Raw genomic sequence first — 25,662 nt, forward strand, 5'->3', positions numbered from 1 at the left:
ATAGTGGCGCCATCTAAAATGTGTACTAAGTACCGCGCACAAACATCTTTAACCTACGTAAAACCACTACTCAAACACACTGTTTTAAATGTGTTAAGTATTTTCAATTTCATAAGTAACAATAAGATCTTTATCCCGATGCGCAGAACATATTCGAAATTTGCAAAAATTACTCAAACTTCCAGTGGGAATAAATGAAGACATTTTTGATTGTGTCGGTTTTCGGTGATAAATAGCGCGAATGCGGGTCAGGACACTTCCTACTTTTCAAAACAACTCAATTTCGATGGAATTTTGTTTAAATTTCGCCGTTTAGATTCGTATTTCGTGAGTTTGAAGCATGTATAGAGGCCGTCAACAGTTTGCAAACATGCCGCCCACATCTACCGGTCAGTTTCAGAATCAGAATCGTGAAGGAAATGTGCAATTTCAACCACCGCAACAACAACAACAACAGAACTTCGCGAACAACTCGATGATAGACCCACCCAACAAACCAGCTGCAGCAGTTCCCAACCAAAAACAACAACAACCACCACGCCCCGTATCATTCCACCATCCGGAAAATGACGCTGATGTAAATAGTGAATTTGAAAATACGCGAATTGATAATCTACGTAAAAATACGCTGTTCGAAGATGCAGATTTTCCGGCAACGGACCGCTCAATTTACTACAGCCGGCAGTCGCAATTTAAGTTTGAATGGTTACGTCCGCATGTGAGTTACAATAATAGTCGATGCTGATTTCCTCGGGGGACAGTAGACTCCACGTGCCACCGTCCACTCCAGATTGTGTGCCCAGACAAATTTCTTAAAATATTAATTGGGCTAACTGCAGTTAAAGTTGCCTTTCTTGCTTTATGGTGCTAGTGTCACTAAGGGTAAGGGTCGTGGTTAGGTATTAAAGTTCATAACCATCAGGGAGACATAAATCGCACTCTCTTCAAATCCAAGTCCCTCTGAATTTGCTTGCCTTGCCAAGTTGGGGAAAATATAGTAAAGTCTACTGAGACTGCTCAGGTTAATATGGCATGGTTTATCTAAGAAAATAAAATATATTTTCAGGAAATAGTTAAGATGTACCATTCTGGTTTGAAGCCCGAGTTGTTTGTTGGCGCAACAAATAGATTTGATGTCAAGCAAGGAAAATTAGGTAAACATACAACACCTCTGAGTTCATCAATTAAATCTACTCTACATGCCTACATAATAAACTGTATTGATTGTTGGATGTTTCAGGTGATTGCTGGGTGGTGGCAGCACTCTCCAGTTTATCAGAAAACATGGAACACATTTATAGTATAATCCCTCGCGGTCAGAGTTTCAGAGCTCAGTGGTACGCTGGAATGTTTCGATTTCGATTTTGGCAGTTCGGACGATGGGTCGAAGTCGTCATTGACGACCGTCTTCCAACAATGCGCGGGGAGTTGATGTTCGTTCATTCAAACACAGTCAACGAGTTTTGGGCGGCATTACTTGAGAAAGCCTACGCAAAGTGAGTATTTAATTAGTTTGACAAGCATTAGAGAGGTGTGGTGTGTTGTAGTGAACGAGTAGGTCATGCCATTTTATCATTACATCCATCACTCAAGCATTTTGTACATTCTCTCGATCGACTATCTCGTAGCCTGACATCTAAATGATGTCCATATTCAAAAGAAAAATTGCAGTTCTTGGGAAGGCGTAACTATAGTGAATTTAGTGGCTTAATGGATTGAAAAGAAGGGGGTTGAAATAGAGCAATCTAGGAATTCAGAGCATTAATTATGATTTTATTCTCAATAGAATGTATGGATCGTATGAAGCGCTGAAGGCAGGTCATATCGCAGATGCATTGACAGATTTCACCGGTGGTCTAACGGAAAGTTATCCTTTGGGCAAATTTCACGACGTTCCGAACAACATTGTGAATATCATGTTTAAATCATTAGAACGACAGTCAGTGATCGGAGCTAGTATTTACGTGAGTATTCATTCAGAAAGTCTTCGTACAGTAAACCATGCCTTACTCGCACAAACTGGCACCGGTCAGTCTCAGCAGGTATCTATCTGCTGCATGTACCCTCAGGCATTCACCTATTAATGAATGAAGTCTGGACGATCTGATTATCTATGCAGTGTGATCAAAAGTCTGTCTTTTTTGTCGATTCTCTGAGGGAGAGGGTATTTATAGAGAACAAATCTAATTTTATCATCACAAAAATATGATAGGACTTCAGAAAATAATTACTTGATTGTCCGAGTAAGTCAAAAGTTCGAGTTAGGTAAGGTTTATCTGACAAACTTTCTTTGAATTTCTTGAAGTAACATATGAGTAAGATTTCTTATTTTGATCAACAGCCGGTCGACCCGAATGAGAATAAACGCACTTTACTACCGAATGGCCTCGTAGCTGGACACGCATTCAGCGTCACTGATATGAGAGAGGTAATATTATAATACACAACTCCACCTCACAACTCATCATTCAGCCAATTAATTGATTAATTATGGCTTCAGTCATTCACACATATAAAAGAAAGTATTCAAACAGCTGCGATGAAAATAGCTTCAGTAACAATAATGTTAGTTACCGGGTAAAGAGGAATGGATGGGAGATTTTTACAGGATATGAAATATAAAAGATGCATTCATGCATTCATAATTCGGTGCGTTATTAGCGGGTAGTGAAGATTAATTGGTCAACTACAATTGAAATAGTCTCTTTAGATGATTGACTAGGTCAGTCAGAATTTATACTGTACACGTAGAAAAGATAAGACAAAAAGTGGTTTCCAACAATTTGATGAATTATGTTTTGTTTGTAATACACAGCTAAGGATTCCACAGAATATGTTACCCATGTCATATCGCCAATCAGAGGTAAATTCATATCGTCGCCAATTACGTACTAATCTGTTAAACGCGTACACACACCGACACACATACGCCATCATGTCATACCGTTGAATTTAAGGTAGCATGTTAACAATAGTGTATAACAGTAACGAAACCCTGTGACCAGTATCTCTAACCCATCATCAATTAACATTGTATTTCATCACTGTATGCGTTGTTGTTGTTGTCTAACTATGATGAGTTATAACTTATCAATTATCAATACAAGCGTGTTGGTAGCTCACGGCACTTTGTTTTCTACCATTTCGCATTCATTAACCTCACACCCCGATGTCTTATTTCATTTCAAACGAACTCGACTATTACGGTTGTACTTACCTGAAATTGGTATCAGAATTACCAAAAAGTGAAACTGGGCAGCTGAACTAAATCATTGAATTTGATTCTTTTTATACTCCAGTAGTGTATTGAAGGATTGCCAAAACCGTCTTTGACTCAAGTTGAATGAAGAAAAATATGCTAAATTTCTAGGAAAAACTAATACCCGGTATGGTTTAGTTCAGTTGTCATGGTCCTTTCTGGTCATTTTAGGACCTTTTTCTGGTTTTTTATACCATCATTGTTGAGTATCTGACAATATTTGAAATGAAATGAGACTGGACACACTGGAGACATTGAATGAAAGGCCGGTGACTTCACATCCCTCGTATGCATGGCACATGTGTACAGTACTTTTTTAAAAATCCGCCTTACTAGCATTTAATGCAAGTATTATAATGTTAAACTGGTGAAATTCGATGAATGATTATTTCATGATGATGTATTTGAAGAGGCGGAATAATTATTTATCATTCAGATCCGTTTGATTTCCGAACGAGGTGAAATACCGATAACGTTGATACGCATTCGAAATCCATGGGGAACGAGAATTGAATGGAATGGACCGTGGAGTGATAGGTATACAAAGTCTTATTACTTACACAACATTTCTTAGTTCCAGTTATTTAAAGCTTATTCTTCGGATTGTTTTTTTTTTTTTAAGGTCTCCTGAATGGAACAGTATTCCTGAACCTGATAAACGTGCAATGGGTTTGATATTCAGAGATGATGGGGAATTCTGGTAAGTTTCGAGCCATAGAATTCTGTTTAGCTGATAAATATAATTCATTTAAATACAATTATATAGACATAATATGAAAACGTGAATTAAGAATGTCTCGATGATTTAGCAGGGAATGAAGATGTGTTTGTTCTTGTAGGATGGATTTCCGAGACTTTCTCACAAACTTTTCATCGTTAGACATTTGTAATTTGTCGCCTCAAATGAACTCGATGGCAGCTCGACAGTGGGAAGAGAGAGTTCATTTCAATCGATGGATAAAAGGTGTCACCGCTGGTGGTAGACCCGCTTGCAAAGGTACGAGTAACCAGACACGAATCCAGGCATGTCTCATCTAATCCAGAAATGATATATACAGAATTTTATCTATCATCATGTTTGTGCTTGAATAGAAACTCATTGGATGAATCCGCAGTTCAAGGTCACTCTATCGGATAGCGATGATGATGAAGATAATTTGTGTAGTTTAATCATTGAATTATCTCAGAAAGATCAACGACGCATGAAACATAAAAATCTGAAAAATCTCGATATCGGATTCGTTATATATCAGGTTTGTAGTGACCTATTTAATTGTAATTAAGGTCGTCCAAACATTGTTACTTATTGATTCTTCGAAAACTCCTCCAAACTGAAAAAAATGTTTTTGAGGATCTTAAATCTTTTTAGATTTAAGAAATAACACTAAACTTGCTGAAATGTGTACTTAAAATTTCAGTCAGTGACTAATAACTCACTATGTATATCTATTGTACCTGGCCAACAAGGCACCAAATGTAAAGTATACCTGTGTGAATTATGGTATTTTCACCTTAAAATTCTGGAATGACTGAATAGTGTGAACCCTGATATAGTATGTACACTCATGGGTGATATTTCATCGATGTATATTCACAGAGAATGTTTAACTGATTTCTAGTTGACTGAGAATAATCACGTGTTACCGCTGACTAAGAAGTATTTCGAGACGTATCATTATAAAGATCGATGTGATCAGTTTATCGACGCCCGGCAGAACGTCAAACGATTCTTACTGCCACCGGGAGAATACGTGATCGTTCCGTCAACGTATGAACCGAATGAAATGACCGAGTTCATGCTCAGGATGTATTTCGAAAAGATACATTCACAACCATCGGAGTAAGTAGAAAAATAGGTTGTAATTTTGTGATATGAAACCCAGACTAACAGCGAGAAAATAGAATGCGAAATGTTTCCATGAGCTAATAGTTTATTCAACATTTTGACTATATCATAATAGCGTCTTTGTTCTGGCTTGAGTATGAGGATATAGCTCAAACATTGAATGTCGTCAGGAAACTTTGGACTTTAGGATTTTGTTTTATCGTCACAAGTGGACAGAGTTTCATTAATGGTTTAATATGATGGAGTATATACCTGTGTAACTCATTGATTAAGAATATTTTTTGACAGGCAAATTGACGAGGTTCTAAGCATCGAGTCGCCGTTAGCATCACCTGAAAAAGATCCTGATCTGAAAACAAGAGAAGAATTCTTCAAGAAATTCTTCTACGACGTCGCTGGAGAGGTTCGGAAATTCTTTTTATAGCTATCGAGGGATGGAGAGGGAAGGGAGAGAATTTCAACAATTTTCATTTGCGAATCTTACGTATGTCTTGTGTTTATTTCAGAATATGCAAGTCGATGCATATGAATTTCACCAAATTTTGAATGGTGCTCTACGAGCGGGTGAGTTTCATATCTTTACTGGGTCCCGAATGGTCGACTTGAATGTGGTTTACACGTATCTAACACGAGTTATTTATTTGACATTTTCAGATCCTAATCACAAGGATATTAACATCGATACGTGTAAAGCTATGGTTACATTGGTAGATGTATCCTTTTCATTTTTGAAACAACTTGCAGCCGTAATCCTTCTAAAGTTCATTCATTATTTGTCATTCAAGAATTTTCTTTCCTTAATTTGTATGAAGAATGATGATAATTGTAGACTCGGATACAATGAATTTTTGCACCTGTGGAACTTGGTGCGGTCGTGGAAGGTAATTCATCAATTGTCTGTTTGTTGTGATATTATTTGAACTTTATGACACCATTATCATGTATATTTCAGTCTTGTTTCTACGTTTATGACGCTGATCATAGTGGAAAATTAAAATCTATTGAATTACGAAATGTGCTGCACTCATACGGTAAATACCTCCTCCATCTATTCAAAACTGTTCTTAATGATAGATCTCTGCATATTGAGCATAGTTAATAATCGTTATTTCGATATTTATAGGTTATAAGTTGAATCAGAGTATTCTTGCCAAATTGGTATATCAATACGCTGATAACCAGGAACAGGTTGATTTGGATAGTTTTATCGCTTGCATGACTCGTTTGGCTCTTCTATTCAGTGAGTAAAATTCAGTTTTTGGTGTGAATTTCTTTTCCATTTCCAGTAGCTCAAAATATGTTTTGATTCGTTTTAGAAATATACAAACGAAACCAGAAAAATGATTACGTAGCTATGGGTCTGGAGCAGGTAAACACTGAATTTATTTGATATCCTTAATTTGAATCTTGACCACGAATACTGATGATATTCTGATTTATTTCAGTGGATTCAGGAAGGAGTCGCGCTCTGAAATGGAAGCCGATACTGAATTGTTCGGAATAAAAGAAACTGCCAATTAATCATTTGCGATGTTTAATAGCATCTTCACCTGACTGATAAATGACACGAATCTTGCCATTATATGACACCAGTTCGCCGGATTCTCCAAGATTATATATCTAACAAACACTGAGATACGATGTGTATCTTGGAGGTTCTAAACATCCATCCACTCGTCCCCTGAAGGTGCACAATAGTTACACACTAGTACTGGTACTAGTGTAGATATATACCGGTAAACACTAGAGATTTTAGTACGTTATTTTATTTGATGTAATTTGATGATGTTTTTAATATGTACAGAAGTAGATTGAGTAGATGTTCTAATTCTATCTAAAACGGTGACGAAAAGTTGAAATACAGAAGAAACAAAGTAATGATTCAATCGCCTCAGTTACGGTTATAGGTTATACGAGTCAACCTTAAGCGACACAACTGTGGAATTGGGTTAAGAGCTGGAAATCCCTGAAAATACGAATTCTGCTAAAACTTTTGTGATCCTATTCGACGTGTATATAAATCATATTTTTCTTCCATATTCCAAAGTGCTCAATATAAAAATGGTAAAGTATTAAACCTATTTCGTGGGTTACTCATACATTTTCTGGTTTGGTAGTTCATACTACGTTGTGTTACTATATAGTAGCAATTTCTTTATTTAGCCATCAAATCGTTGTCATTTCTTTGTTGGTGAAACGAAATATGTGTCAAATTTTACTCATTTAGGTTATGTAAATACTTGGGCAAAGGTTGGCAAGGATAGAGTAACCATTGAAGTATTAGTATTTTGGTGAGAAGCCAATTATTATGAAATAATGACTAACTATAAATATTACACCTCATTATTAACCGTACATGTACATTTATTTTATACTGTTTTTAATGCATAATTAATGGTTGTGTGTATATTATTGAGAGAAATATCCGGCATTAATTTTAGATTCCAAAATCTTTGTTTTAACGAAATGAATGTATGGGGAATAGAGAAATTTTACGCGTACAGGTTCGGTATGTGTTGTCTGTGGCCAACAAAATGGTGGTGAAACTTAAAAAAAAAGATCTAACAATTTTTGGATTGTGATTCAATCAACCATTAAATATTTAGATACTATAATTACTGATATTTACAATTAATTTAATAAAAAAAATAATTTATTTATTTATTTAAGATTAGGATTGAAAATCTATATTAATATACTTTGTATTGGAATAATGAGAAAAATTTAAACTATTGATAATGATTCCCAGTAAATAATACATTCCATCCTTTACATAAATCGATGTATCCTTTGGTATTTGATCGACATTCTGATATCTTTAAATAAAAGACGTTTTTCCGAGGTAACCACTGTTCTAGTTGTTTTTGTTCCGATTTTCATGGCGATGAAGCTGGGAATCTTCAACACTTCGTCTTGAACACCCGAATGACAGCTGGTAAAGATAACTCTGACGACTCAAGTGGCAATGAATCACATGGAAATATGTTTGCCAAGTGATGTGCTTTCAGTCGAGGGTTTGGAGGGTGACATGGGCTGAAAATAATCAATTCAACAAATGCAGTAATACGGGTGTCATTACAGTTAGACTCTTATACGCCTTATATGATTTGAGGATACTGAGTATCTCTGAGTCTGGATGGTCCGGGGCGTGTGGAAGGAATGACTGTGGAGTTTGGTTGTTTATGGGACAAGATTTGTCGTTCTCTTCAGGGCTTTGAATCTCTGCCAAAATCTTGGGTAGACGACTTGTTTTATGAAACTGTTCCCGGAGTTACAGTCTATGATTCTCAGCTACATGGAGTCAGGTTGTACTATCATCTAGGCTGAGAAGGCACACAGGGTTTAAATTTTGGTGGAGAACTCCTTCAGTGGCTGAGATGGCAAATAGGGTTATGGTATTTTTGGAGCACTCCTGCTTAGACTCCGTAATGTGCTGCCATCGCGTGTCCATAAATAGCAAACCCGGAAATAAATTGAAAATTGATGAATTGATAAAACGTTCGATTAATCTCTTATTTTCCACTAAAATACATTTTAACGTATAAAAATGAAGACGAGATACAGTACAATAGATATACGAGCTGCTATTAGTGAATTAAACTCCAGGTGACAGTTCGTCAGCGGCACTGACATTGAATTAATTACTTCTTCACATTCAATCAAATATGAATACACTTTATTGAGTCAAACTTAACATTTCATCATTTCGTTATTCTATTTCGTTGTAGATTCATAGGCTTACGAGTCGCAAATGTATATGACATAGATCACAGAACATACCTCATTAGATTAGCCAGGTAAATACTGATAAACATTTGATTTGATTTTTTGATAAAAATGTTCTGTTTAATCTTCCGCCTCTTCGGAAGTTGGTTTCCCAAGACTAACCCTATTGTGTCGTTGATTTCACTTCACAATGGTACAATGCCTTTGAAGTGTTCCCTACACTCTGTAAGCAACCGGCAGAACTCTTACCCACTTGTCACTGGGTGCTGATAGATAGTGAATGCAACAACATCCCACCTCATCCCACTGAGCTAATGAAGCTGCTAATTTCTTGTTATAAATTGTGAGATTGTCGTTTGACGGCTGTTTACATATTTGTTTCTTATATTTTTCAAGACCCGATGAAAAGGCGATGATTCTTCTAGAATCTGGAAATAAAATCCACAGTACGGAGTTCGACTGGCCGAAGAATATGATGCCGAGTGGTTTCAGTATGAAGGTAGTTATTTGGTTATGATAACAAATGTTCACTCGTGAAATCGTTCATCGTTCATTTGTGAAATTATTATAGTTGCGGAAACATCTGCGATCACGACGTCTGGAAAAAATAGAACAACTCGGAATCGATCGAATTATAGACTTACAGTTTGGTTCGGGAGAAGCTGCTTATCATCTTATTCTAGAATTATACGATCGGGTAAGTAAGTTGCTTTCACGGTTATTACAGATCGGGGAATTTTGAACTGATTCTTTTCTGCAGGATGAATCAGGAAATTTCTGACTCTTCATTCTTCATGAGAAAATGGGAATTTGAATTTTTAGCTGGTGATGAGTGGCACGAAGAATTTTCAATTCCCTGATCTGTAAGAAACCTGTGTTTTGTAATTATTGTTTATCAGTATGTTTGATCGATCCGTTGTATGGAAAAATATGGTGGGCAACTTTTTTCAGGGAAATATAGTTTTAACCGATCATGAATTTACTATAATGAATATACTTCGACCTCGAACCGATGACAGTCAAGATGTCCGCTTTGCCGTGCGTGAAAAATATCCCATCGAGAATGCGAAACAACCAACGCCTTTTATATCACAGGACAGGTAAGCCCTAGGCCATGTTTTAGTTCTGATTTGTCATTTTCTCTGAAAATTACTTAGGCCTACCTGGTATCGGATTTTAGAAAATTCACCGATTTTTGTTTTTTAGATTGAAAGAAATCATTGAGAATGCTAAAGAAGGGGATTATTTGAAGAAAATCTTAACACCTCACTTCGGTCAGTTGATAATTGTATCCTTTAGAGACAAGAATCTGTTCAACTATGATATACATTTAATAGTTATCAACTGTTGTATTTTTAGAATATGGACCAGCCCTCGTTGAACATTCTCTGCTTACTGCGGGCTTCACTGAAAACTTAAAAATCGGTGTTAATTTTAACATCGGAATAGGTAAATAAGATACACTGTTGAAATAATCTTTTATTGAATGGATTTTGACTAATTCTTTTGTCTCTTTCAGATTTACCGAAATTGTATTCTGCTCTACAAATCGCTGAAGATTTGCTACAGAACAGTCAAAACCGCACAGAGGAGTGTAAGGTACAAGAATTTGCTATGATATTGTATAAAAATTTAGATGGATCATTGACATTTATCATATTTCTTCCATATTTAGGGTTACATCATACAGGAAAGACGTAAAAAAGCAGAAATGGCTTCAGAGGGACAGGAATTACTGACGTGAGTTCATCAACTGTCACCAATGTGCGATGAATACACTGATTTTGTCTCGTCTAAAACGACTGTTGAAATATATTTCAGATATAAAGAATTCCATCCGTACCTCTATAAACAACATTCTGATCTGCCATTCATAGAACATGTGGATTTCAATAAGGTATTCATTCCAAAGATAATACATGTACATCTAGTTCTATTAAAGATCAATGAGAATTTTCCTACCTATGCTTGCAATTCAGTGTTTTTGTTTCTTTTTACCATTAGGCAGTAGATGAATTTTTCTCCAAGATCGAAAGCCAAAAGCTTGATGTTAAAGCTTTACAACAGGAGAAAACTGCGCTGAAGAAACTAGACAATGTGAAGAAAGATCATCAGAAGAGATTAGACATTTTACAAAAAGAGCAGGTATGCTAACTGTATTATTGTTACTCTGTATTCTACTATAGATATTTGACTTGATTTCCATATTTGACTTGATGAAGAAGGTTTTTCAATAATATGAATACCGGTATTAATCCATTATATTGTAGGAGCTTGACACGATGAAAGGTCAATTAGTAGAAATCAACTTGAATCTGGTAAGTTAAACACCTTTTTTTGCAGTCAATACTCATATGTAGAATGTACAAGGTAGTAATTTCTCCACAGGTTGATAGAGCTATAATGATTGTTCAAAGTGCGATCGCGAATCAAATAGATTGGACGGAAATATCTGATATTGTGAAGGAAGCGACGATTCAAGGGGATCCAGTTGCATCTTCTATAAAAACGCTCAAACTCGATACTAACGAAATAACAATGTTACTACGGTAAATATGATACTATACTCAAATATAGTGTATGAATTCTAACTTAGGGTCTATTTTGAATTCATGTTTACAATTCTTCAATTCTAGAGATCCTTATGACGATGAAATCAAACCAACTAAAGTACAAATACAACTGAATCTTTCTGCTTATGCGAATGCGAGGAGGTGAGTAAAACTTTGATAAAAAATTTGAAAAAAAAATCTTATTTGTAAAATAAAGATTAGCAGTATATTCTGATGAATGATTGGTTTCAATTATTTCAGGTATTACGACAAAAAGAAACACGCTTCAGTGAAAGAAGAGAAAACTATAGATGCATCTGCAAAGGTAACTTATGCCGAGAAAAGCTCTTCTACATCTTTGCGTTGGATGAGAATTAATTTTGTCTGAATATTTCATTCAGGCTCTGAAATCAGCGGAGAGAAAAACGAAAGAAACTTTGAAAGATGTACAGACTGCTATTAGCATTAATAAAACACGTAAAACTTACTGGTGAGGTTTTCATCTCTGACTGAATCCGGATTCATCGATGATTTTTGTTACAATTTTAGAATTATATTCTACTTGTGTTTGTGAATGGCTGTTTGTAGGTTTGAAAAATTTCTCTGGTGCATCAGTTCGGAAAACTACTTGATAATCGGAGGCAGAGATCAACAACAGAATGAACTGATAGTCAAACGATACCTGCGTCCAGGTACTGTTTATATAGTGCTCTAATCATCAATTAAACTGAGATGATATGATGTGCTATATCCATGTTTATATTGTATTGTAGGTGATGTCTATGTGCATGCTGATCTTCATGGTGCTAGCTCTGTCATCATAAAAAATCCTTCAGGTGATTATACATGTATTTGAGAATTGTTGACTTCCTTCAGGTTCATAGTTGTAGCATAAACGTTTAGGAGAAATGAAGAATTAGATCTTATTAGGAGTTCCATCGCCAATGTTTTAACCTTAGACCTAAAAACCCCAAATTTCAACCGATTATCTTTGAATAAAATCGAGCATGTAATGAAGAATGAACGGCGATTTCAGGTGAACCTGTTACGCCGAAGGCTTTGAATGAAGCTGGAACGATGGCTGTTTGTAACAGTGCTGCGTGGGAAGCTAAAGTAGTTACTAGCGCTTGGTGGGTTCATCACGATCAGGTCTCTAAAACTGCGCCGACTGGTGAATATTTAACAACGGGTTCTTTCATGATTCGAGGTAAGTTCATTTCAATCCGCTACTTGTACTCCCCTCTCCCTCTTAGATAGTCATATCATTTGATGGGTGAATTCTGGACGACCTGATACATGGATTTTGTCTGTGCGTCAGGTTACAAACATATTTCGATTCATACAAATATCAAAATTGCCTTGGACCAGACAGGGGACCTGGTGAATTGTTAGATAGGCGGCAATAGTCTGCGATTTTCTGATGGGGAACAGACAGCAGATTAACAGCCATAGCCTATACTTAAACAAAAAAAATTATAAGATAAAATATGATAAAAACTCGAGTTTTGTATTGATTGTGACGAATTTGCTCTGTATTTCAGGCAAGAAGAATTATCTACCACCGTGTTACCTGGTCTATGGATTCGGTTTCATGTTTAAGGTAAATTAAGGAATCACGTTACGCAATGTATTGAGGCATATATCATAATATGAGGTGTAGTCATTTCATACTGTATTATTGTATAGTTAGATGAGGATAGTTTATTCCGTCATATCGGTGAACGTAGAATTAAAACAGCGGAAGAAGACACAATCTCCGAGATAGGAACATTAGAAAGTGAAGGGACGGAGATATCAATGGACGACGATGCGGCTGATAATACCGATGACTCGGATTCGGAATCCGATGATGCAGTTAAAGTGAATCTAGAACCGGTGCAAGAAGAGGAAATATCATTCCCCGATACCAATATATCACTACAACATGTTACTGGGGATAAGTAAGTAATTATTTTGAATATTATTTATTCATTTGATAGGTAGGACACGTGATTATTGAGGGATGGCTTCTGTTTTGTTTTTATAGGTATCAACTGCAAGGATATTCTGATGACAAATTTCATACAGATGAACAGGATGTTGTATATTTAGGGGATAATGAACCTATTCATCTGTCAACTGTTACTGAAAAAGTTGTAAGAAATTAGAAAAATTTTCTAAATCTTAACAATTCTGTGAATTTAACCCTTTCAGTACTGACTAATTAATACCCTATAGTGCTAGAGATAATTTTAAAATTCTAAAAAATTCCACCCTAGCGTGTTGAACAACGGGAATACCACTATAGTGCGTCTACACTGTGGTGCGGTGTATCATTAGTTACTAGTATTTCACTATGTTTGACACGGCTGCCATTTTTCAAGAGGGATAATTACTAATTACTAGTCTAATTACATCAATACACCGCAGTGCGGTGTACAAGCAAAATCTATCACTGATGTATACACCGCACTGCGGTGTAGACGCACTGAGAGGGTTAAGCATTGCACAAGGGCTCTTATTTATACGTGTTGTATTAGGGCCATGGAAAAATGTCACAGAAGCAACGGAAAAATCAGAAAAAAGGGAAGAAGGGAGACAATCAGGGCGGTGATGAAGAGACTGGTAGAGAAAATGAGGAATTAATGGAGGATGGAGAAAAGGTAAGTTCATGATTAATGGTTATTGTATTAACAAAGAGTTTTATGTGAAATATTTGAAATGTGTCGTGATAGAAAAATAGAAACTCTGGACAACAACAGCAGCAGCAGCAGCAGCAAGCTCCATTAAAACGTGGTCAAAAAGCGAAAATGAAGAAAATCAAAGAAAAATATAAAGATCAAGATGAAGAAGAACGTCAACTTAAAATGGAAATCTTAGCTGTACGTTCTTTTCGAAATTATCCTCATTCCCACTAGATTTTCACAAATCAATGAATTCCTACTCGAACTATTACAGTCGGCGAGACCACAAAAAGAGGATAAGAAGAAGAAGGGAAAGAAGGCAATGCAACAGGAACAAAAACAGAGGAGAATGGCGAATAAACCTCTATATACACGCGATAGTACTCCTTCTGAAAGACTACAGGCTATAACTATAGACGAAGGTAAGAAAATATCTGAGATTCGTAATATAATTTTCGTAATAAGTTTTGACTGCTTTCAACTGATGTTTTGAGTATTTGTAGCCGCGATCGGAGAGAAAGAATCATCTGCTGTTGAACATCCTGGATCTGATGATGAGAAACTAGACACAGTTGAAGATGAGACTCTACCGACAGAGGTATGCATGATATCACAAACGTTTGTCCATCAAAATCTGTTCGTTATAACCGATTGTGCATTATATCCTGTACGAAATAGTTGATATTTTCGTATTTTGGACAAAATTCTAAGTTTGTTGGAACTGATGAATCGTTATAACGAGTTTCCAATCTATTTAAATTAGCTCTTATTGAATGAATGTTTTGGATAATTTCAGGAGTTGAATATGTTAGATTCATTTACTGGAATACCAGACGTAGAGGATGTGTTACATTACGCTATACCTGTTATCGCCCCTTATAACACGATGACTAATTACAAGTAAGCACTATTTACATTGATTTGAGTTTGAGCTTTATTTCAACGCGATGACTATTATTATTATTATTATTATTATTATTATTATTATTATATTATTATTATTATTATTATTATTAGCATTATTATTGTTATCATTACCATCAATCTTCTTTTTTTCTCTAGGGGGCCTGAACGTGATTGAACAGCCTTTAAGGCTCTGTTCAGGTCCCTCATCATCAATCTACTTATTTGTTATACGTTTTATTTGTAATTATAATTGATGATGAAATAAATTACATTACATTACTATGAATTTATATATCTACTCATAGATTTAAGGTGAAACTAACTCCTGGAACTACCAAGAGGGGGAAAGGTAAGTCAACAATAAAATTATAAGAGTAATGAATTTGTTTCATTGGTTTCGATTTCGTTTCATCGGTTTATTATTTCTGACATTATTATCTAAATTCTAGCGGCAAAAACTGCGTTGAATATGTTCACGTTTGACAAGTCGACCACGCCTAGAGAAAAAGATTTATTGAAAATAGTCAAGGTAAATAAACGAGATGAATTCTATCGAGTCGTCTCTTTCGCAATAGCCGCGTATATCCAATGTTTGCTGTTGGTTATATTTCAGGATAATGACATATCGCGGAATTTCCCCGGTAAAGTAAAAGTTTCCGCACCGAATCTACTTCGAAGTAAAGGAAAAGGCAAGAAGTGAAGTGTAGAATATGTCGAGTTCTGTCTCTGTGAACATCGATTGAAAAAGACTCGATAGCGTACGAAGAGGTGCAATTGATAATCGTGTATTTAAAAATTGTTTGTTTTTGCGAATAAGAATCTCTTATTCGCTGAATTAATAAAATGGTTGAATATTTTCGAAGATTGTTTTATTTGTTTATTTCGTATCGGGAAACCTACTAGAATTGAAACGTATTTAAGGTCGAAGAGCATGAAAGGAAATTCACGGTGTTTAATGAATGGTATATCGCAGTCGGCTGTAGCATTATTTGTTGTTGCGAATAATAATCTCTTATTCGCTGAATTAATAAAATGGTTGAATATTTTCAAAGATTGTTTTATTTGTTTATTTCGTATCGGGAAACCTACTAGAAGTGAAACGTATTTAAGGTCGAAGAGCATGAAAGGAAATTCACGGTGTTTAATGAATGGTATATCGCAGTCGGCTGTAGCTGCTGCCGCTTTAAGAGAGATTGAAGAAAAACCAAGCATCTCTTGAATGTCACGTTGCCATGGTGACGGGAAAAAGATGCTTGAATAGATTAGTTCTCCGCGATGGCTGCTGTGTGTGAATGCTTCAGCGCTAGTTTAGAATCACGGCGAGATTGGCTGGAAAATGAAAAAGAATTGGAAAATCGAAAAATTGTTTTAGAAATTCGCTTTTATTATGCTTTTTTTTACATACGATGCTTAAACAACATCTTTAATTAATAATAGTTTCACAGTGGTATTTTAAACACCATGTTTATGTATTTGATTAGCTACGTCACCAACTTAACAATTACCCTCGTGTAAAACATCTATACGCACAAGACACAATATCGGTCTAGAATAACACGCGTTAAAAAATCTTCTTTACTATGTTACTTGTAATAATTACCCATGGCCTAACGACCTCAATTGCCTAATTATCTGCAGGTTACCTCTTAATGCGTTTACTACTCATAATCTATAATCAAATTTGAGACGACGAGCAAATCTGAGAGATCGAGACTAGATCGAATTTAGTCTGGAAATTCCAGAGAAGCTGTGACAAAAACCCGTTTGCTTATTAGCGCTCTTGTTTTCTTCTGGATATGTAAATCTCTCATTTAAATGCAATATTATCTGAACAACCTTGAGCCTTGGAGGAACATACACTCCATTGCTAATGAAATATGCTTGAATAAATAGCGGAATCTGCCTAGAGAACTATTTCATATACCGTATATACTCTATACTTTATTGCACGACATGATTCCTCGTACGCGAAAAATAACGATCGAAGAATCTTTTTTTCAGAACTTAAAAACAACGCCCGACAACGTTCATCCGCAAATCGGAGATAATTCAACAGTTTTCGACCGATTTTCTACAAAAGTTCGTCCGTTTCTGTCAGTATCGAATGTTACGACATTTTTCTTCCTCGGAATTTGTCGGTAACTGTCGAAATTATTGCCTGAAAGTCTGTTCTCTTTCGAACCGAGTCCGGCTGGCTGAACGTGTTTCCACGATTTCAATACATGTGTTTGTTTTAATTTAAGACTTCCACAAACGGCCTGTTGAGAGATATAATAGAACATTTTGGCCCGGGTACAATTTTGAAAAATTCGACGAGCGATTTTTGGGATTCATGCGAAACCTTACATGTTAAAAAGAATTCATGCATTTTCAAACCCATAGATTTTGTATATAATAACTCACCGTTTAGACGGCGAGATCAAACATGAATTTACAAAAATGAGATGCCGGGATTTGAAACATTCGGTAAATATATACATAGTTTTTTTTACAACAAACACATCGATCATAACATAATATGATATATACAGCTATTTGAATAAATTGTGATAGATGAACATTCACTTTATTTGAATATCAAAATAACTGCGTATATAAGAGAAGATTTTCATGTAAACTTAAACCGATAAACACCAAGCAAGGCCATTTATCTTTATTGCCCAGTAATAGAAATAAACGAATTATGAAATAATTCAATGATAAACCATGCTCCCAGGTAGATTTATCACATTCGAGCGAATTTAGTACATCATCCAGAAGAGAGTTCAAGAAAGAAGAGAAAGAGAGAGAGAGGAGAGCAAGCAAAACTTTCAGATTTTCAAACCAAAAGTACATTCGATCCTTCCGATTTGACGATAGAATTAAACAAAATATGAGAATAAAGTAGATATACCAAATGAATGTCTTGCCATTAGTAGTAACGTCTGGCGTCCATCCGCGCATGCAACACGTTTATAGTCCAGATTCAACCCAAACCATTCAGAGGCAAGGCAAGCAAAGTTAGTAACATCATCATAAAATAGAGAAGCCATCTTTGGGTAATGGATTCGATACGATAACAACATCCTTCTCCCCTAATACCTGCACGTGAAACGTTCCGTCCCTCTTCTTAAACAGTTCCTTTTTAGCGGCTTTAGCCATTCTACAGCTAACTATTGTTGAAATGATACAATTAAGACATTCCGCACCCGTAGCTACCAGTGCCACCACTATTAGCATGTCGAGTTTTTCTTTCTGGAATGTGTGTCCGTCAGTCGTATGGTTGACCAAACCTAGCCGTAATAATTGTATACTGACCACTGCCGTAACCAGGGAAACGATAGAAAATGCCGTAAAACACAGAATCTGTAACAAAGAGAGAAAGAGGTTGAACAGTGATTCAGGGTTTTACCATTTCGCTGTCTTATTCATTGGACACTATACATACCACATATGCGGTCTTTCGTTTAGCTGAAAATACCCCCATAACTCCAGTTAAAATAAACTGAAAATACAATAGGACGTCATATTACACGTATATTCACTAATTGCACAAGGGATTTGCAACCTAGGTTAATTTAGCTGGATCGAATCTCTATGAACTGTATCTTGCGCCGGAGGATAGCAGCTAATAGATGCTATGCACAATTGACATGTAAGTGAACCCATGTATGAAGAACTGAATTAAATTAAGCCAAGATTTGAACCATATACTCTTATGACATTTTCACAGTCTGAATGCAGTCCTATTAATAAGTTAATGAGGATGGAGCAACTGGCAAATTTACACGACCATTGATTCTCGGTGCACATATAATGATGGATAGCCAGGCATTCCATCAATGTTACCATGGTCAGGCGCTCTTTCATTGCTATGCAAAATTGCTCATCACGTCGAATGCAAATTTATAGATTAAATCGAGCATCTTCGATATATGGATACAATTAATTCATGATTTGTAAATTTTCAAGAATTAAACAATGATTATCATTATTACAAATTTCGAAGCCGAGGATATTCTACATACACATTACCACATTTAAACTACCTATCTTGTTTGATAATTATCAATATGATTATATATCGACTGGTATTGAAAGTACGTAAAGCTGTAAATCTGGGGGTTGTATTTTTTCAAATTCTATCTACAATTATTTTTTGTGTGTTAAACATTTTCATAAACTTTTAAAAAAATGAAAGCTTTAGATATTACTCATATTTGTCAACTTACAAATCCACCACTCCATATTGGGGATACTCTGTGTGCGAGCCAAACTTCAGCTTGTATGGATGCGCTCACACCGATACAAACACTCACAAAACCCAGTATCAGATGTACCACTGCGAAGGTTACGGTGGCAATAACGATGGCATACATCCTCTCACCACCTATCATTACAGTCATATGCATTGCAAATTCCGTTTTTAGTCCCGTTTTATGAAGATATTAACCAGTTATCTCTTATCCATCTGGTTGCCTGATAGTTTGAAATTGTTGAAATTGAATCAATTATATTATTGACAATTTATGGTTCACGTATGTACGTGCATACGTACATAGATGTATATATGCGTCGTTCAATAAAGTCTGTTTTTGTCTCACAATAAATATCCACTCTAAAACATTTAGATGTACATCCTTATTCGAAAATAATCATAAACTCAGAAAACGGTTGTTATTGTACTGATCCTGATGATAGCGACGGCAAATGATGGTGACCAAGCGGTGGATCGTGGTACTATGTCGCCAAGCAGAAAGCAGTTCAACGCTGCAAATCGTCGCTATGTTTGCGGTGTACATCAGGCTTCTATCATCGTTTCGTATTGATCTGGTTTATTATTACGGTACCAGGCGCACAAGCAAATTTCCAATAACACTTCAATGTAAATACGGCAATATCTCTGCTATAAACTTACTCACATCGGCGAGAGATAAGTAGGCTTAGAATATTGGCACCGTGTGTGTTTTGCGAAAAAAATTAAACTTTGAGAAGCAAGAAATTGCATTAAATAAATGATATATCATGATATGAAATAAATGAATTAAATGGATGTCGATATATCTTTTTTCATAAAAGTAGACCATATCCATGACAACGAAAAGATGTCCAGTGACAAATATCGTATCACATAGCAACATCACCCGTTGTGCTTAAAATTGTTTTTCGTCACTGACATTGTCTTTGGTTCCTTTACGCGTTTCAACGAATTATTCATCGAATGATGGAAAAGCTCGACTTGAATACGTGTTCAGCGCGGCAATTGGCAGCAGTTTCGTGTATAGATGACGAGTTGGCACTTGCAATTATAAACCATCGCCGTAGACGTCGCAGATTTGACAATATCCACCAACTATGGGGAGTTGAAAATATGACGAACCTAGAATTTCGAATTCTCCAGAGATGCGTTCAAGTAAAAGATTTGAAAAACCCAACTCAAGTAAGTGGTCCACCGAAACCAATCTATTTGGCACGACCAGTTCCTCCGGTGCCAGATAAACCAAAGAAAGCTTGGGGCGAAAGCCCGACGAAACAAACGCAGATTCAATCAAATAGGAGATCATCCAAAAAAACTACGAAATCTACTTCTGCCCGTCAAAGAAGTCCGGCATCTTCCGAAAAATCGAATAGGTCAAGAACTCGGTCGGTGTCGCCGAAACGCCCGGTTTCCGCAAAATCGGCAAAGAAAGCAAAAACCAAATCAAAGGCAAAAGAAGTTAGTTTTGCTGGGAAAACACAAAAATCCCCGAGAAAAACTGCTCTAAGTTCGACTAAACGGCCTTCTTCGTCAAATTCCACTCCAAGTCGTGCAACTGCAAGCAGTTCTTGGAAAGCGAAATACCGGTCAACAATGACACAGACTCCAACATTAAGGACTCAACTTACACAAACACCAGAAACTAATTACACCGACGACTACGACGAATCAACACTGATTACAGACCAGTCCAGAGATATAATTACCCCCGTAAATGAGTTTCTTAAACAGGTTTCTCCTTCATGCGGAATATCTTCATCGGGAAACCGACTTTTGATGACGTACAAACTGAATCGACCGAAAACAAGTCAAACACTTCCTGTGTCTGGGGGACCAGCGTCTTCAGCTACAAGACCCGGCACGGCTCCGACACAGACGACCCACCAGCAGACCATTCCAGAAGAACCAGACAGTCTACCGAGTACTTCTAAACGATCACCTTCGAAAACACCAGATGGCAAAACGGCGAGTAAATCGCCATTGAATCATGAAAATGTGAAAAAAGCCGTGGCAGCAAAGAGAGATGTTAAAAGTTCAATTCGTAGATGGTTGCAAGAAATCGATGAAATTGCAGAAGATACGAAAAAGGCAGGGGATAGAGTGACGTCTCCTCCGATGAGAGCATTTTCTGATCAGCTTCGTCCACAGCAATATATCAATATTTCAAAAGATGTTCGACGCAGATCGCCGACAAAACAAGACAAAACACGACCGAAGAGTCCAGAAAAAACACCGTCAAGACCAGTAACTCGTCAGAGCACGGCAGCAGCAGCGAGTAAAACACCAACTCCCGCTGCAGAAACGCGCTTAAAATCTCCGAGAAAACCTCGTGCCCCAAAAACACCTAAAACACCAGAATCGCGACCACGCACGAAAACTACACCGCGGAATAGACGAGATGCGAAACCGATCGAGAAAGCGAAAGAGCAGAGAACAGCTTTTCAAACGAGCGCCTCGCGTGGACGACCCAATGCCACTGATACCCAGAGAAGAAAGCAAAGAAAAATAGCTGATAAAACGAAAAAGTCGGTTCAACCGAAAAAAGATGACGCTCCTACACTTGAAGCTGTTGGGCGCAAGGTTCGAACTCCTGACTCTAAACAACCGGAGCGTGGAAACTATTGTTATATCATGTAATTTTACACAGGTTCTTGCTAATTAAATGTATAGGTTATATGGTTTTCTGATAAAAACCGAATGTAAAGTATAACTTTTTTGAGTATCTATGTAACGATAAGCGTAATAAGACGTCATGATATATAATTTTGCATTAGGTTTCAGACTTATTTACCTATCAGTTATTTGCAAGACCTATGGTTGAAAACACCGCCGCTGAATATCGCAGCAACCGGTACGAAAACCGAGTGATTCAGAAATGATAATGTAGATCGAGTTAGATATATTCAAACCCTAAACCTATACTTGATTATGAATGCGTGCAGCTTATATGATAACATATCTGAAAAGAATAAACACCATTGGCTCTTTTCTCGCTAACTGTAGGAATCATGTCTTATGGTCGTTTCTTTAAGCACGCAGAGCTTACGAGCAAAAACTGCGTACGCCAACTCGGCGCAGAATTTTAGTCCACGCGCCAGCGAAAATATACTCAACAAAGGAGATGTGTGTCATTTGTAACATGAATGGTCATCGAAAAAACCTATCGGAGATGCATTTATGCGTTCACCTCGTCGATGCATGGTCGTGAATCAGCTGGACGGAGGGGTTAGTGAGTCATCCTAAGCGTTCCTTGTTATTCGCATCGTGTATATAAATTTGTCAAATAAATAACCATAATTCACGAATTTAACAACAACAATAACAAAAAGTTTATTCAAACAAATATCACAGAACTGCTGTAAATAAAATTGAAAAATCGAACAATTGTAAACGGATAATTGAATATTTTCTAATTTATGAGTAGCATTAGTTTCATTTATCTCTGATCGAAGTGAACTAAACATCGTCAGGTGTCTGAAAAAAAGGTTGGATAAGAATAAGGTTTCAATACAGGGATGAATATGACAACAGATAATTGTGAGAATGCCCACCTCAGCGCAGAGATCAACGATAGCATCAAGATTGCACTGCTGTCCATGATATAACTGTATGTTATACTCAAGAGCTGCAAGCGTCTGGAACAAATCACTTAGCAATTCCTTAGTCCTGAAGAAGATAAGATCAATATATTTCACGCAAAGAAATGACTATTGAAAAGATCAAGTTCAATGGTTATGAATAATGATTTAACTCGTCGAAAATGAACTAATTTCAACTCAGAGTTAACTCATAACTGGGTGCTGGACATTTTAATGGAACGTACTGAACAGATCCATATTTATAATAATGATCCATTGGCATTTTTACAGGTTTCACTTCTTCGCTATCTTCCGAACTCATTGTACTCCCTACAAATATACAGCACATTTCATTTTCATTAATAGTCTTTATCAGTTCAAATTCATCACGTGTTGCAGTGATTTTACCTGTAGAGGATGGAAAATATAAATCATCATCTTCTTCATCTTCTAAAGCGATTGTCTGTAAAATGATGGAAACGTTTTATTTGATTTGATTAACGCGGAAAATTACGGAAAAGTGAATATGGAAAATGGTGGACAATAGATACGATATATACCATTTAATCCATTTCAACCTATGAACTTGAATTAAAACCCATGGACTTGAAACGAATGAGTTTAACTTACATTCATCTTCACTTTCTTCTTGGCTTCATTAGCTGCTTCTAGAGTTAGTTGAAAATTGTCCACTAATACGGCGACAAACAAACTGTTAAATCGAATAAAATATATAGCGCCTAATCATTGAACTCGAAGTTCATAGAAAAGTTAAAAAGATACGTACTTCAGAAAGATGAAATACTCCATCACAATATACAACAGCAGAAAGAAAAACACATGCCAATAACCTGAAACAAAACATCATCGTTTATGAAATAATTTTTCTGGGATGTAGTTGAGAATTTGTATATCTCGTGTACCTGGATCATTAGCTTCAATATCGCTGTAAATATAGAACCAATCGTCGAGAGTGAGTAATTGAAACAGAGTATAGGCAGCCGTGTACAGTGTACCGAATCTCTCCGGGTCCTTTTCAAAATACAATCCTCGACCAATCACAGCGAACATATCTGATTCATATAGAGTTAAACTACATTAACCATAAAATCATTAACACTCTGTAGAATCTTATACTATCATCAAAAGGATACAAAGGAACAATAGAATTAGACCAACGATTGCTCCCATGGACTGCACTGACTGCAAACAAGTCGTCATGATAACTTGAAGGTGGTTTAAAACTCTAGAAATAAAATCCATGCATTTTTAAATCACCAGCCAATCAGTTTACAGTTTACAGTTTACAGTTTATTTGACAAACTCAAGGTCTACAAATTAGACAATATGAGTGAAAAATAGAACATTAATCAACATTAATCAATAACCGAAACAAACAGGTCGTTTACCTTATCGTTCTCAATACTCGCAAAGCACGAATCGCTTTCACAAATCGGAAAATCTTTAGAACGCGAAAGATGGCCGCGCCGCTCATTTGGAAACCGACATTGGCGATTAGCATCGGCAAAAAGAAATCAGCCACGCTGAATGCCACGATCACGAAATCTAAAACAAAATATCTTTATGAAACATCCGAGTTTCAGTGAGAAATTAATCATCACAATCACAGAAAAGAATTCATGTGATGTTCGCCTCTCAGCTTTAACCACGGGTTCAACCTTCCAACAGGTGTCACCAGGATTCAATACATACCTAACAAATTCCACCCTTCTTTGAAATAAAACTTTCTGAAGACAAAGATTTTCATGGCACATTCCGTAACATATATTCCAAGAAATACGTTATCAGAGGCACTAATGTACCATCCTGAAAATAGAGAATAGACCTAATCAGGACTCTACGTTCAACTGTCGCAATCAAGGATTCTGTCTGTCTGTGATTTTATCAAAGGAACTTGATAAATTTCGGAGCCTAAGGATAATGATACGCATAGCGGAATAGCTGATAGACAGGGGTGTTCATTTAAATACAATCACGAGCAACATTGTTTTATTAACAATTAACTAAATCTTACCCATTCTAACTTGTATCTCTTCCCAAGTTTGCGCGACGAGTATTATAGTATTCAATAAGATGACCAGCAATATAAATAGTGAATACATTTTTGAATCCACGTATCTGTATAATAAATGGTGGACTGGTCCAGTTTTGTCAAATAATTTATTCTTCACTCGTTCTTTGTTGATTTCTTTAGGTTTCGCCGAAGTTTTCCCGTCTAAATGATCGTCGTTCAACGCGGTATTCGCTTCTTCTTCTTCTACTTCTTCATGTTTTTCTTTTTTCAATTTTTCGAGGAAATCCGACGGCACTAACGGTAATTGTTGTGCGGTTAAACCGATTTTGCCGGAATTTCCCACCGATCTGTAACTGAAACTACTGTGTCGACGTCTTCGAGGGCGACGGGATTGGAAATATTTGTCATGATCCTGAGCGAGCATTCGATGTTTCAGTTCCAAATCTTCGACTTCCTCGGCCGCCATCTCGTCACCTCAAAAATAAATTATGATGAAAATGATTTTTTAGGCAATTAACTTTTCAACATAAGTAGCGGGAGGTCTAACTTTATACGAAATCTTACAAAAAGATGCTTTTTATTCAGAAAGTATCAGAAAAACTAGCCGTTACAAAAATTAATTGTCAAACGCATTACGCCGTACAGTGCTGCCACCTTGTGGCCAATCTAAACTCGAGTATACAATGCCATACTACGGCGAAACTACAAGAAAATCGCCATCACTTTTCAGTTCCTTTCGTCTGAATTAATTATAGATTAATGGTGGAATTAGTAAGAACGATATTAAACGCTTACCGGTGGATAAATTCGGGTTTAAATTCAGCGCTTTTTGACGTTTCATTTACTTCCGGGTTCTCGAT

At 36.5% G+C, this 25,662-nt stretch overlaps 4 protein-coding genes across 6 annotated transcripts; 2 read left to right on the forward strand and 2 right to left on the reverse strand.

The window, feature by feature from the left end:
- Positions 1–162: 162 nt before the first annotated feature.
- On the forward strand, positions 163–7,941 carry LOC141915034 (calpain-9-like). 2 transcript variants are annotated; one of them, XM_074806412.1, is made up of 19 exons: positions 163–718; positions 1,067–1,154; positions 1,241–1,496; positions 1,787–1,964; positions 2,342–2,428; positions 2,816–2,863; positions 3,696–3,796; positions 3,882–3,959; positions 4,099–4,256; positions 4,352–4,512; positions 4,879–5,099; positions 5,394–5,508; positions 5,612–5,669; positions 5,760–5,818; positions 5,918–5,986; positions 6,058–6,136; positions 6,229–6,345; positions 6,422–6,474; positions 6,551–7,941. In XM_074806412.1, the coding sequence occupies exons 1-19, from the start codon at positions 341–343 to the stop codon at positions 6,575–6,577; spliced, it is 2,331 nt and encodes a 776-aa protein (XP_074662513.1). In that variant the 5' UTR covers positions 163–340; the 3' UTR covers positions 6,578–7,941. The 2 variants fall into 2 exon arrangements, with proteins under 2 accessions (XP_074662513.1, XP_074662514.1); XM_074806413.1 differs by lacking the exon at positions 2,816–2,863 and having other exon boundaries at positions 164–718.
- Positions 7,942–8,571: 630 nt separating this feature from the next.
- Positions 8,572–15,875, forward strand: LOC141899607 (ribosome quality control complex subunit NEMF-like). The gene is made up of 30 exons (XM_074786019.1): positions 8,572–8,711; positions 8,834–8,902; positions 9,228–9,330; positions 9,403–9,528; positions 9,783–9,931; positions 10,038–10,105; positions 10,191–10,280; positions 10,351–10,430; positions 10,507–10,571; positions 10,653–10,728; positions 10,836–10,976; positions 11,102–11,149; positions 11,220–11,380; positions 11,468–11,545; positions 11,645–11,708; positions 11,785–11,873; positions 11,972–12,075; positions 12,157–12,219; positions 12,420–12,590; positions 12,925–12,983; positions 13,070–13,323; positions 13,410–13,518; positions 13,903–14,025; positions 14,098–14,244; positions 14,321–14,468; positions 14,550–14,644; positions 14,843–14,946; positions 15,258–15,301; positions 15,402–15,481; positions 15,566–15,875. The coding sequence occupies exons 1-30, from the start codon at positions 8,653–8,655 to the stop codon at positions 15,650–15,652; spliced, it is 3,054 nt and encodes a 1,017-aa protein (XP_074642120.1). The 5' UTR covers positions 8,572–8,652; the 3' UTR covers positions 15,653–15,875.
- A 2,089-nt stretch (positions 15,876–17,964) lies between these two features.
- Positions 17,965–19,557, reverse strand: LOC141915290 (transmembrane protein 196-like). The gene is made up of 3 exons (XM_074806777.1): positions 19,164–19,557; positions 18,380–18,436; positions 17,965–18,297 (listed from the first exon to the last, which is right to left on the reverse strand). Exons 1-3 carry the CDS (start codon positions 19,341–19,343, stop codon positions 17,965–17,967), a joined length of 570 nt encoding a protein of 189 aa, XP_074662878.1. The 5' UTR covers positions 19,344–19,557.
- A 3,020-nt stretch (positions 19,558–22,577) lies between these two features.
- LOC141903804 (cation channel sperm-associated protein 1-like) lies at positions 22,578–25,661 on the reverse strand. Of its 2 annotated transcripts, none has more exons than XM_074792126.1 (12): positions 25,598–25,661; positions 24,803–25,276; positions 24,481–24,594; positions 24,177–24,333; positions 23,922–24,013; positions 23,691–23,840; positions 23,555–23,618; positions 23,398–23,479; positions 23,176–23,230; positions 23,013–23,097; positions 22,741–22,855; positions 22,578–22,663 (listed from the first exon to the last, which is right to left on the reverse strand). In XM_074792126.1, exons 1-12 carry the CDS (start codon positions 25,641–25,643, stop codon positions 22,646–22,648), a joined length of 1,452 nt encoding a protein of 483 aa, XP_074648227.1. In that variant the 5' UTR covers positions 25,644–25,661; the 3' UTR covers positions 22,578–22,645. The 2 variants fall into 2 exon arrangements, with proteins under 2 accessions (XP_074648227.1, XP_074648236.1); XM_074792135.1 differs by lacking the exon at positions 25,598–25,661 and adding an exon at positions 25,367–25,433.
- Between the last annotated feature and the right edge of the window lies 1 nt (position 25,662).

The sequence above is a fragment of the Tubulanus polymorphus genome, chromosome 1 (assembly GCF_964204645.1).
Source record: "Tubulanus polymorphus chromosome 1, tnTubPoly1.2, whole genome shotgun sequence".
Taxonomy (NCBI): domain Eukaryota; kingdom Metazoa; phylum Nemertea; class Palaeonemertea; order Tubulaniformes; family Tubulanidae; genus Tubulanus; species Tubulanus polymorphus.